Genomic DNA, 12,885 nt, shown 5'->3' with positions numbered 1-12,885 from the left:
TATTAAAACAGGACTACATTTTCTGTATAATAATGAAACCATAAAGCGTCTTATTATTCATCCGAGATTATAGAAGATAGAGGTGACAGTTTGATTCGAGAGCGACAGACCCTTGTAAACACAACACGCACGGAGTCAAGATCCCGAGGCAACGACCGCCGACCGCGTTTTTTGTGTGTTTTCGCGATCAGCTGACGGTTAAAGGTATAAACGAAAAGTCGAGAAAACACAGCCGCCACGTAAACGCGAAAAAAGGTCAAAAAACAATTAAGAAGCAGAGCTCGGTCGAATTTGGAGATCAGATCGTTTCTGGCTCGCTAACGAAAAAAGTCGAAGTTATTCACGCGTAATTAGTTATTAGTACTCTGTCGCTTGCAGAACGCGCTATTGTTCTCGAACTGTCGATCGCCTCTATTTGAAGTCGCTCGCTTCGACCCGCGTCGGCATCCCGTCGGCACGGAACCTTGTATCGTTTTCGTATTGAGGAGAATAAATTGTTTGTTTTGCTATTATTAAAAATAAGATTCGTATTCTTTGTGCTGTGCTTCCGCCCTGCCTTCACGCTCATTTTCAGTTCGCGCTAAACGAAACAGATTACGTATACGGTGTTAAATTTATCGACAAAGGAATGATGCTGGGTAATAAAAATTTCGATGTGGATAAAAATGATAATATAATTATCGATGGCTCAAAATACGTTGGAACAGCAGGTCTTTACGAGTTGGTTTTCAAGAGAATTCCCGACGATGAAATATATACTGCAAATGACTTGCAAAACTACAAAAGTATATTAATAAGAACAAATGCGCACAGACGAAATGGTAATGTGAATCAGCCTGTATTAGGTAACAAGGGATACAAATATAAATATATAATCGCACCATTATTCTCTGATAAAAAATCTGGAAAAGGTATACCGCGTGCTATGATCTTAAACAATAATAAGATTGATTACGTGCATTGGAATGATCCCAACGAGTTGGTAGATCGTCTGCGATTGCTTGAAGCTTCACGTCAAGCCGGCAACAACGCCCACGACAATGAAATATTGTCGATTTTCGAGGAACTTTATGAAGCTGGTATTATTATAAAATAAGTTATACATCCACGATACGAGTCAGTCTGTCAATATAATATATATTAGTGGTATCGAAATGTCGATTAATAAATTTGGATTATCACTTGGAACGTCGAATAATAATTCATATTATCAATGGAATGGATTACTAAGAAATTACGTGCGCGATAACACTCTGTGTCTAACAACCTCCGGCTATGACGCAAGGTCGCGCAAGATACGACGTGAAGCGCAACCGGAAGATGATAATGATGCAGCCAACAAACGATATGTCGAAGCGAGTGTCAAGCTTTTGAGAGATCAACAGAAAGAAATTGAGAAAAAAATAATCAGGCTTGAAAGGAATATGCTGTTATTAACGCTGGATAAAATGGTTGTAACGCAGCCTACATCAAAAGATACATAAAGAACTGTATGTGAAAATTATATCACATTATTACAAATATGCCTCGACCAAACACCTCTGAAAAGCAGCTACTCGTGGAGGAATTGCACGCTCCAGCGAGAAGAAATTTTCCGCGTAGACGCGTCATAGTACGTGGATACGACGATCTGTGGCAAGCTGACGTGGTCGAGATGCGTCCTTATGCAAGAGTCAACAAAGGTACAATTACATACTCACCGTCATCGATGTGTTGAGCAAGTATGCATGGGCCGTACCGCTCAAGAATAAGAGCGGACGCGAAACAGCTGACGCTATCGCCGAGATAATTCGAGATAGCAAGAGATGTCCGAGAAACGTTCAAACCGATAGAGGAAAAGAATTTTACAATGCAAATGTGCAGAAACTCGTAAAAAAACACAACATCAATCATTACTCGACGTATTCTGTTATGAAAGCCTCAGTAGTGGAACGATTTAATCGTACTTTAAAGAACAATATGTGGAAAATGTTTACACTTAATGGCAATTACAAGTGGATCGACGCGCTGTCCCGACTCGTTGCAGAGTACAATGCACGAAAACATCGCACTATCGGCATGAAACCTATCGATGTTACTCCGGAGATTGCCGAAAAACTTTTAAATACGGTATACAGTAACGTAAAAATTGCTGCTCCGGCCAGATTCAAAGTAAACTGTCAGGTACGCGTGAGTAAATTCAAGACCATCTTCGAAAAAGGTTTTACACCAAATTGGACTACCGAAATATTTAAAATTATCAAAGTGCAGAAAACTAATCCTGCGACATATATACTTGAAGATTCGCGCGGAAATTCCGTCGCCGGAGGATTCTACGAGTACGAGTTACATCATTTTGCAAATCCCGATGTATATCTCGTGGAAAAGGTTTTGCGGAAAAAAGGTGATGATGTTTATGTGAAATGGTTGGGACTGGATAAATCTCACAACTCATGGATTCATAAAAATAATGTATTATAAACATTTATTTAAAATATTTGTACACTGTTTATTTTACAATATATTTATCTAATAATTTTATAAATACAAATATACATATAATATACATATTTATACAAAATATACATATTTTACAACAAATATTATTTACAAAGGTATTTTGTAATGTCCCCATGGTAATGTATCAGTGGTTTCAGGTATGATATACCGCTTGTCATCGTGAGAACTTAGAGCAATTTTCGTCTCACGAATGGTGTATACTTCATGCAATTTCGATCTTATACATGACTGACTACGTGTCATTTCAGTCTCTTCATTCAAACTCCGCGTGTAATCATCAAACGTTATCGTTCTCGCGACAACGTTACTCTTGACACCTTTTACTTTTTTCGTATCTTTCTTGCCATCCACTTGCAAGGCATACATTTTTGCTCTAAGCCCTACAAATTCGGTCATAATCACACCGTTGTTTTCATCTTTCATTAGACCAGGTACCTTTTTATTCACGAGCGGTATACCGTACACATTGTCTGCAGTGTAATCGCTCGTATCAAATTTGTCGAGGTTGCGCTTTATATTCTCGTATACATCTTCACATTCGATGTGGTATATTAGGCTGTCTGTGTCGGTGTACATTACCCGGCATCTGTCACGATACAGCGGTGACATGTACTCATGATGAAATTCATATAAACATGTTTTGGAGATGTCGAGTATGCACATGCCAACATAGATTGGTTTATAAAATTTTACCTCGAGTTTGCGTAATTCGATAGCTATTAGATTTTCCGAAAAGATGCTTCTACTGTGGAAATTTGGTTTCGCAATCATTGCCTCTGCACCGTATCTTCCTTCCCAATGTGTGATAAGTTTTACATCAACCCAATTACGCACATTTTCCATCGTTTTGCCGAATACTGCATTATTCATCAATTTATATAAATTTTTTTCAAAATCATTTTTTGCTTGCGTTCTAAATTGCGTATTAAGTTCGATATAATTTCGAAGCCATGGAGATTGCGCGAATTGTAATATGCGATGTATCTTTGCAACGCGAAGGCCGTGACGCGTACATTGCTGCAGGTTGCGGTAATGTATCACATATCGCTTCTTGTCGTATAGCGTTGCGAGAAGCTTATCTTCCCGCTTGCCTGGTGGCTTGTCGCGTGTCGGGCAAAACGGTAGGTCAGTGTGCGTGTCGTGAAGATGTCGCGGATATTCTAAATCTACCTCGAGGATGTAGCCTGTGGGTGAATCGAGCGCGATAGATGATGTGTCGAAATTAGATACATCGTCGACCAATTGAAAATCAGCATAAGGCAATGGTTGACACATTGCCCATCCATACAAATTATTTACATCGAAATACATTAGATATGAAGATGGTTTCAATGGATCGTACGACTGCATGTACTTGTTATTAGCGTGTGCATATCTGTTTGAACATTGACTCAGACCGCCGCGTATACCCCGGTCGATAAACATTACCATGTCAACGTCTGTAAGTAATTCGAATGTAATTTTTGTGTGCTTTAACATGGCGTCCCACGTATACCCGGGGAGAGTATAGTAATACGCGGGGTCGAGCCCATAACTCTCGATACATTTATCCCGGAAATTTTCAAAAATGTCGGCTAATAACATAACACCAGTTTTTAAATATAAGTCGCTATATTCGCCCAGCGTTCGAATGGAGAACCGCTCCCCTACGTTTTCAGCGTGCGCGTAATCGTTCTCGGATACAGTGTCGCCGGTCAAGGAACTATAAAACGATTCGCGCGGTGGTAGACACGTATCATGCATCCTTTCAAAACAGTTGATGTATTCATATGGAAAGACACCTTTCCGTGTTAATAAATTGAAATTTTCGGTAGATAAATTTTGAAATTTCAATTGTAAATTTTTGAGTTTATCTTTACTTAGAAATGATGCCAATTTGTCGAGACTAGTATTGAGAAATTTATATGAATCGATAAAACGTAATTTTATGCAAGCTTTCCAATCTTTGTCATCGTTGGTACTATTGACAGTTTTTGTAAATGATATATATTTTTCTTTAGTTATTGGAAGTAATTCGATTCCCCCTTCGAACGCTGTAGCTATTTCCTTAATTATGAAATGTGAGTCGTAACCGGATAAATTATGAAATACTATTGGAATACAAAAAGAGTTTTTATAATTTAAGTTGCAATTTGAGTGCGCGGGACCTCTGTACCGCCCGGTCAGATGGCAATGATCGCGTACGCGTGTATCGTCATCTTGCATGAATGGTTTCTCGCATATATGACAATGCGTCGCGCTATGAAATTTTTCCCACTCGTCTGATGTTAAATTTACCATGGGGACGTTAGTTGCTAAAATATTCTTTACGCGTATCGCTAAATTTTGTAGTTGTTCGGAAAACCACGAAACGCAATCTACACTACGACGAGAATAATACTCGGATAATGAATCGTCATATGAGCAATGTACATAATATGCTATACTAAATACTTGGTGATGTTGATATAAATTCTTTTCTTCTTCCTTCTTATCCGTCTTTGTCAGCACACATTCGAGGTCAGCGTATACGACAAAAGGAAGTCGCTCTTTGCGATTAAAGTTGTTGAACGCGAGCCACTTGTCCTTATCGCTCGGTAACCGGATAGCGCAGTCATTCATCTTTCCGCAGTCTACCATATGTGACTGCAACTTGTCTTCCGAACCGAAATAATGCAGACATCTGTAAAATAACAATTATAAACACTTTATAATTATTTTATGATTATTTAATATATAATTTGCAATAAATATACATACCGATCGCAGATATATTTTCTGTCATTGTTTTTGCTCAATTGTGAGCTGACAAGTCGGGAGAGATTCTTGATCCAGGTGAAATGTCCAACGCTGTTGCTGTCTTCCACGTACAGCAAGTTGACGTGTCTGTCTTTCTTTTGCTCGCTGAGACGTATCGAGACAATGTTCTTTTCTTCGATGCTGTACACATTTATCGAAATGTTGTTTGATAGTTCAAATTTCTTAATTTGATTCACAGTCACTGGAAACTCAATGTCCTGGAGATTCAACACTGTTGTGTAATGGGGATATGAAGATTCTAGTTGCACATTTCTTTCGGCGGGGTACAGAGCAGCGACCACAGCCCACGCAAAACATGCATTGTCTTTTGATTGCACGTTCACCACCGCTTTTTTCATCATTATTTCTCGCGGCAATTTAATGTGACATCCCGCACGCATTGGATTATACTTGTTTATATTTACAATTGAATTGATTATTCGCGACAATGCCCAACCACTATCGCGTTCCTGAAATTCTTCTAGTGATGCTAGCGTGGGCTCGATAACGCGGTGATCGTACCAATCATGTAAATCGGAGGTGTGAAAGATTTCAAAGTTTTTTGTATTGATAGTTTTATTAGCACGCTTATCGCCCGACACGAACTCGCCATTAAACATAGTGTTCACTTTCACACTAGGGTATTTTTGCAATACTTTTTGCACGTGTCTGATCACAATGTCTTTGGCATCCTCTAGAAATTGACGAGGTTCGATGTGATTGCTGTTTATCACCGCACCAGTCAAGATGCGGCTCTCGAACGCCGTATCAATCTCTCGCCATATGAGTCCGATGTCTCGCGAACTGCTTCCGGCACCTGCGTGTACAAAACGTCTGCGTACCGAATTCTTCAACCCTTCGAGACGCGCGATTTGGGAGATAAGCGATTGTCGAACTCCGATCGGCAATCGTGGACGTTTTATTCGACTTTGTTCTTCCAGTGATTCGATGTATTCGTCACATTGCTGCTCCTACACAATATATTCTTCCACCGAATTCATCCTTGCGGCTTGCTCCAACAAACTTGCTTCCAATTGTGCCATTTTTGAGATGCTCTTGCTGAACCTCTGACAAAGATACTGACAGAGTATGCCTCCTTACCAGCATTTTTATTTGATCACTGACACTTGAAAAACTCGAATATGTTGCATTTTGCACATTTGACCTTGACAATAATTCTAACATTTCATTTGAGGATGATGTCATAGCAGCCGCGCATCGGCGCTTGAAAATTTTGAATATGCTACATTTAGAACACCTGGGATTGATGTCATAGCAGCAGCTGTGCATTAGCGCTTAAAATTTTGAATATGTTACATTTTGCACATTTTGACCTTGACAATAATTCTAACATTTCATTTGAGGATGATGTCATAGCAGCCGCGCATCGGCGCTTGAAAATTTTGAATATGCTGCATTTTGAACACCTGGGTCTGATGTCATAGCAGCAGCTGTGCATTAGCGCTTAAAATTTTGAATATGTTGCATTTTGCACATTTTGACCTTGACAATAATTCTAACATTTCATTTGAGGATGATATCATAGCAGCCGCGCATCGGCGCTTGAAAATTTTGAATATGCTGCATTTTGAACACCTGGGACTGATGTCATAGCAGCAGCTGTGCATCGGTGCTTTAAATTTTGAATATGTTACATTTTGCACATTTTGACCTTGACAATAATTCTAACATTTCATTTGAGAATGATGTCATAGCAGCCGCGCATCGGCGCTTGAAAATTTTGAATATGCTGCATTTTGAACACCTGGGTCTGATGTCATAGCAGCAGCTGTGCATCGGTGCTTTGATTGGTTGAAAATAATATCGGATCAGCAATAATCCCCACCCCATCATAATGGATATTATGGATAAAATTTAAAAATAATTTAGTATCACATTGCTCAATCGATTGAAAAGGTTCTTTTAAAATGTACTCCGCCAGCATGAATTATTACGTTCCAGTACAAGAGAGCAATGTTTTGTGCAAGAAGAAATGTGACAAGTAAGTTTCAATATTATCTGTTAAATGAATTTTTCAATAATGATTTTTAAATAATTTTTGAAATATTGTTCTAATTATTTTCAATAAAAATTTTTGTAGCGCTTCATCTCATCGTGCGGCTCGTATACTTGGAAGAAGATACGTCTTAACCCCAACATCATACAAATATTTGGAAATAGGAATCAGCGTTGGAGCTGTATCATATGTGGAATTGGCTCTCGGTGATAATCGAGGCAATCAAATAATATTACCCATTGAAACATGGAAATCTCTAATGCGGAAACGAGCAGACATTGAGCAGCTAACTGAAACTCCGCTATGGATTAGTGATCTGACACTCGAAGCGGTTAACATGTATACTTCAAAAATTGTAAAAATTACATTATCTGATAATTCTTTGTACATGAAACCATCAACGTTACTACATTTATTCGATTTCGACAAATGTATTGATCATATGTATTCCTGGCTGTGTGAGAATACTTATAGTGTTAATGAAAAATTTAAGCAATTTGTAAATATTTTACAATGTGATAATATCCGCGATGTGAGCAATGCCGCAAAGGCGATACGTGATAGTAATATGTTTAATAGCGAATCACTTATAGATTGTGAATTGATAACTTGTGCTATAAATGAAATTATTTATAATGCTTGCAACAAATAAATTATTTTACTGTTAAACTGTGTTTAATTATTTCTTCCCTGTCTGATATACATAGTCGACAAAACTCTCTGGTGATGTAGAAAAATGATGAGCTAGATGATACTCCAGTTAGAACAGAGAGATGAAGAGATGAAGAGAGATGTAGAATTAAAATCAAGAGGGGAGCAACATTATAATATATGTGTCGTGTCATAGAGTAGCAGACTTATACTCGCATGCTCATGCTGTGCGGTTGCATGAAACTGTAAGATATACTCTAATTGAAGGGAAAACGTGTTGTAAAGATAATAACTCTGGAGGAATACATTGAATTACTGGAACAACTTGTGTTGGTGACGGTTGCTGAGCTGAAAGAATGTGCTTTAATGGGATTGCATGAAATTGATAAAACGTTTTACTGTATGTGGGAGCCAGATTGCGATGGTTGTATCGATTTGCTAGAATGCCCGCAAGAACTAATGAGAATTTTCGGAATGAAAATCAACCCAAAGAAATTATTAATTAAAAATTTGCAATCACGGACAGCTCGAATCGCGCGACTTGAAGAAATAAGAAGATCGCTACGCAAACGTTACTTCGGTGCAGATATACCAATGTTCCAGCACTATCGACGAATACTCCAGTAAATTCAATTGTGCAGGCATTACACGGGCGCGAAATAGGTTTGAAAAAACCTCATACCGATGCTCTAAAATATCAACTATGGTCTATGAAACTATGGGATGATCCGAAAAAACGCTCTCTCCTATTCCAGTCGAACGTTTCTAGATTTTCCTATGCTGAGCATAGAGAATCCTCTGAGGAGGAATAATTGTTGTAAGTATTTCTTTTCATTTATAAATTAATAAAATAATAAAATGACTCATAAAATTATTAAATTAATTAATAAAAACTTTTTTTCTGTTATGCAGGAGCCTTTCACGGCCGCTGCATCATCGTGCCGCGCCAACGTCCGCCGACACCCACCACCTCGCAGCCACCATCACGCTGCTGTATACATTTTACATTTTTATATTATTATTGTATTATTATATTTCATATTTTAAGTTTTATACTTTATATTTTATATTTAAATTTTATATCAATTTTATTATATTTATATCAATTATATTCATATTTTATATTATTCTTATATTCATATTTTTTATCATTCTTATATTTTTAAACACACACACACAAAATTGTATCATTGCACACACACACAGTTATAAATAAACATTATTTTAAATATTAAATAAATGTATTTATTTTAGAATAAGTCCTCTCTCCCCTTCCTCCTATTAAAATCTTATTATTAATTAAAAATTACTATAAATATTATTAAAAAAAAAAAAAAAAAAAAAGTTTCTCTTACGAACGCCTCTCTCTTTGCGTTCTCCTTCGCTGCATCAGCTATCGCGCTCTCCATCGCCGCATCATCTCGCTACCTCTCATCATCTCGCGCTATCTCTCGCGCTCTTGCGTCATCTCTCTCGCGTGCGCCTCGCGCTCTCCTTCGCGAACGCCTCGCGTCATCTCTCTCTCGCGTTCGCCTCGCGCTCTCCTTTGCGTTCCTCTCGCCCCGCGGACCCCTCGCGGACCCGGCTCCAAAATCGCGGACGCCACCCCCACCCCGCGGATCCTAAAATCGCGGACGCTTCCCCCTCCGCGCGGACCCCTCGCGGACGCTCCCCCTCCCCGCGGACCCCTCGCGGATCCGGCACCAAAATCGCGGACGCTCCCCCTCCCCGCGGACCCCTCGCGGTACATCGCGGACGCCTCCCGCGTGACGTCATTCCCCCTCCCCGCGTGACGTCATTCCCCCGCGCCCTGGGTTCCCCTCGCCCCTCACCCCCCCCCCTCATTGCCCCGTAGTTAGAACCCGCCTAGTATATCTACTGTTATGCGTTCACAACTGACATCGTAAAAATGTTTAGACAGATCCTGGTCCACTCGGAGCAAACTTATCTGCAGCATATCTTGTGGCGTCCGAATCCCATGGCCGAGGTTCGAGATTTCCGTCTACTAACGGTGGTCTACGGGACGGCATCGGCACCCTACCTGGCCCTCCGCACACTGAGTCAGCTTTCGGACGATGGGCAACGGGACTATCCGCTTGGAGCAGCTGCCATCCGGACCAACTCGTACGTCGACGACATCCTTACCGGCGGTCACACTCTGGATCACGCGTTGGAGACCCAACGCCAGCTCGTCGCGCTCCTCAAGGATGGAAGTTTTGAGCTGAGCAAGTGGGCCTCAAATGTACTGGAGCTGTGTCCGGTCGACAGCTCGACGTCGAAGCTGTTTCACGACCGCGAAGGAGTGAGCACCTTGGGCGTGCTGTGGAGTCCAACAGATGACAGCTTCGCTCTACGCGTTGCACTGACGGCGAGGACGGCCGGCAACACTAAGCGGACCATCTTGTCAGAAGTGGCCCGCTTCTTCGATCCGCTAGGCTGGGCTTCGCCGGTGCTGGTGTTCGGCAAAATATTCATCCAGGACTTATGGATGACCGGAATCGAGTGGGATCAATCCCTGCCCGAGAAACTCCAGTCTTCATGGACCGGGTTTGCTGGAAGCCTGCCACGCTTGGATCGACTGACCATTCCCCGTTGGGTCGGGTACCACGACACGAAAGGTTCCGTCGAGCTACACGGATTCTCCGATGCATCTAGCCGTGCCTATGCGGCTGCAGTATATCTCCGGTGCACCGATGACGCTGGCTACGTCTCCGTGCGACTGCTGGTCGCCAAAACTAGGGTCGCCCCGGTCAAGCCGGTCTCCATCCCGCGGCTAGAGCTGTGCGGCGCCCTACTGGTCGCCAGACTCCTCCGCGCCACAGCCGAGGGCCTTGATCTCGTTGACGCTCCGACTCTCGCCTGGACGGACGCTATGGTCGTGCTGGCCTGGATCCGCTCTCACCTTTCCCGGTGGAAACCCTTTGTCTGCAATCGAGTAGCAGAATTACAAGGCCTCGTGCCGCCTCAGAGCTGGAGATATGTGACGACCGCGGACAACCCGGCGGATACAGCAACCAGGGGGATCACGCCTGACGACCTGTCTGACTTGACGCTTTGGTGGGAGGGACCGCCCTGGCTGAGCGACCCCGACTATATTTGGTCGGCACCGGACGCTGGGGATTCTCGGATGGGAGAGGAGGAGTTGCGAGTCGTTGCGACCCATGTCGCGCTTCCCAGAGAGGACCACCCTGTCCTCCTCCAATTCTCATCCCTCCCACGCTTACTTCGTACCACAGCTCTCTGTTTCAGATTCTGTCACAATGTACATAACCCACAGGATAAGCGGTCCGGATTCATCACACAGAAAGAATTGGACGCAGGTCGCCAACGCTGGGTTCGAATTGCGCAGCTGTCGGACTTTCCGGACGAGATCGCGAAGCTGAGCCGGTCGCAACCTCTTCCTGCGCGCTCACCTCTTCTACCTCTCCGACCGTTCTTGGACTGCCAAGGGCTGCTGCGTCTGGGTGGCCGCCTCCAACATGCGCTGCTGCCGTACGCGGAGAAGTATCCTCTAATCTTGGCTAAGTCCAACCACCTCACGCTCCTGTTCGTCCGCGAGGCACACGTCGCCTCGCTTCATGGCCCTCAGCTTACCCGCAGTCTTCTTTTGAGGCAGGTTTGGATTCTCCAGGCCAACTCTCTCGTGCGGGATGTCATCCACAAGTGCGTTCGTTGCGCTCGATTCAGGGCCGTCACCGCTGAGCAGCAAATGGGCCAGCTGCCAGCGGAACGAACGCGCCCCGGCCGACCCTTCCAGTCATCCGGAGTTGACTACGCTGGGCCGGTCCCTCTCCGTACAACGAAGGGACGGGGCCATAAGGCCATTAAGGGATATATTTGTTTATTTATTTGCCTGTCTTCCAAGGCAATCCACCTCGAAGTGGCTTCTGATCTGACGACTGACTCCTTTTTAGCCGCCTTCAAGCGTTTTACCTCCCGAAGGGGTCCTTGTCATCACCTGGTGAGCGACAACGGAAGTAACTTCCAGGGAGCCGCACGCGAGCTCCGCTCAATGTTTAGGGCTGCCTCTGCATTCTACAACGAATGCGCCGCCAGCCTAGCTAACCTGGGCACCGACTGGTCCTTTATTCCGCCCGGAGCGCCTCACTTTGGAGGTCTTTGGGAGGCCGGGGTCAAGTCGGTCAAGTATCACCTGCGGAGGATTATCGGAGAGCATTCCCTCACGTACGAAGAGATGTCAACGCTGTTGGTCCAGGTCGAGGCGTGCCTCAACTCACGTCCTCTGCACGCACTCAGCAACGACCCGGCGGACTTGACCGCCCTGACCCCAGGTCATCTTCTGATTGGAGAGCCGCTGATCAACGCCCTCGAGCCGTCTCTATTGGACGTCGACCAAAAGCGCCTGTCGTCGCGATGGGCCCTAATCTCAAGCATGCGCGACCATCTCTGGAAACGATGGTCAGCCGAATACGTGCATCACTTGCAACAACTAAAAAAATGGAGAAAGAGCTGTCCCAATCTCGCGGTTGGCAGCCTCGTGTTAATCAAGAACGAGTTGCTGCCGCCCGCGAGATGGGCCCTGGCACGAATTACGAAATTACACCCGGGCCCGGACGGACTGGTTCGCGTGATCAGCCTGAGGACCGCCAGCGCCGTTCTCAAGCGCCCTATAGCTAAATTGTGTCCGCTTCCGGTGGAACCACCACCTGGTAACCACGCCGATAGTGATCCTGCTTGAGCTTCATCAGGTTGTAATGTTGCCGCTGGAAGGGTCATCGAGCGCGACCTGCGACTTGTTCCCTCTACCTCTACTTAAAATTAATTTCATGTTTTTTATGTTTATTTTCTAAGGTTATACTCTATCTCGTTGTCACTAGTTTTGTTGTAAGCATCTGTTACATAAGTATTCAGGTGCTATTCTATTGTACCCCCGCCATCTTTTACGGCGGGCGGTATACCGCCGCGACCACGCTGATTTC

At 43.5% G+C, this 12,885-nt stretch overlaps 1 protein-coding gene across 1 annotated transcript; it reads left to right on the top strand.

Moving 5' to 3' along the window:
- The first annotated feature begins 9,854 nt into the window (after positions 1–9,854).
- On the top strand, positions 9,855–12,644 carry LOC145947387 (uncharacterized). Its single transcript, XM_083057183.1, has one exon. The coding sequence runs from the start codon at positions 9,855–9,857 to the stop codon at positions 12,642–12,644; it is 2,790 nt and encodes a 929-aa protein (XP_082913309.1).
- The last annotated feature ends 241 nt before the right edge of the window (positions 12,645–12,885 follow it).

This window comes from Prenolepis imparis, unplaced genomic scaffold (assembly GCF_030444845.1).
Source record: "Prenolepis imparis isolate NDT839.2.m4 unplaced genomic scaffold, iyPreImpa1.0 SCAF_73, whole genome shotgun sequence".
NCBI classification, from domain to species: domain Eukaryota; kingdom Metazoa; phylum Arthropoda; class Insecta; order Hymenoptera; family Formicidae; genus Prenolepis; species Prenolepis imparis.
Note: the sequence above shows the minus strand (reverse complement) of the source record. Positions and strands in the feature narration are given on the sequence as shown.

Excerpts from the sequence above, each read along its gene's own strand:
- LOC145947387 (XM_083057183.1), top strand. The coding sequence starts at position 9,855 with ATGTTTAGACAGATCCTGGTCCACTCGGAGCAAACTTATCTGCAGCAT.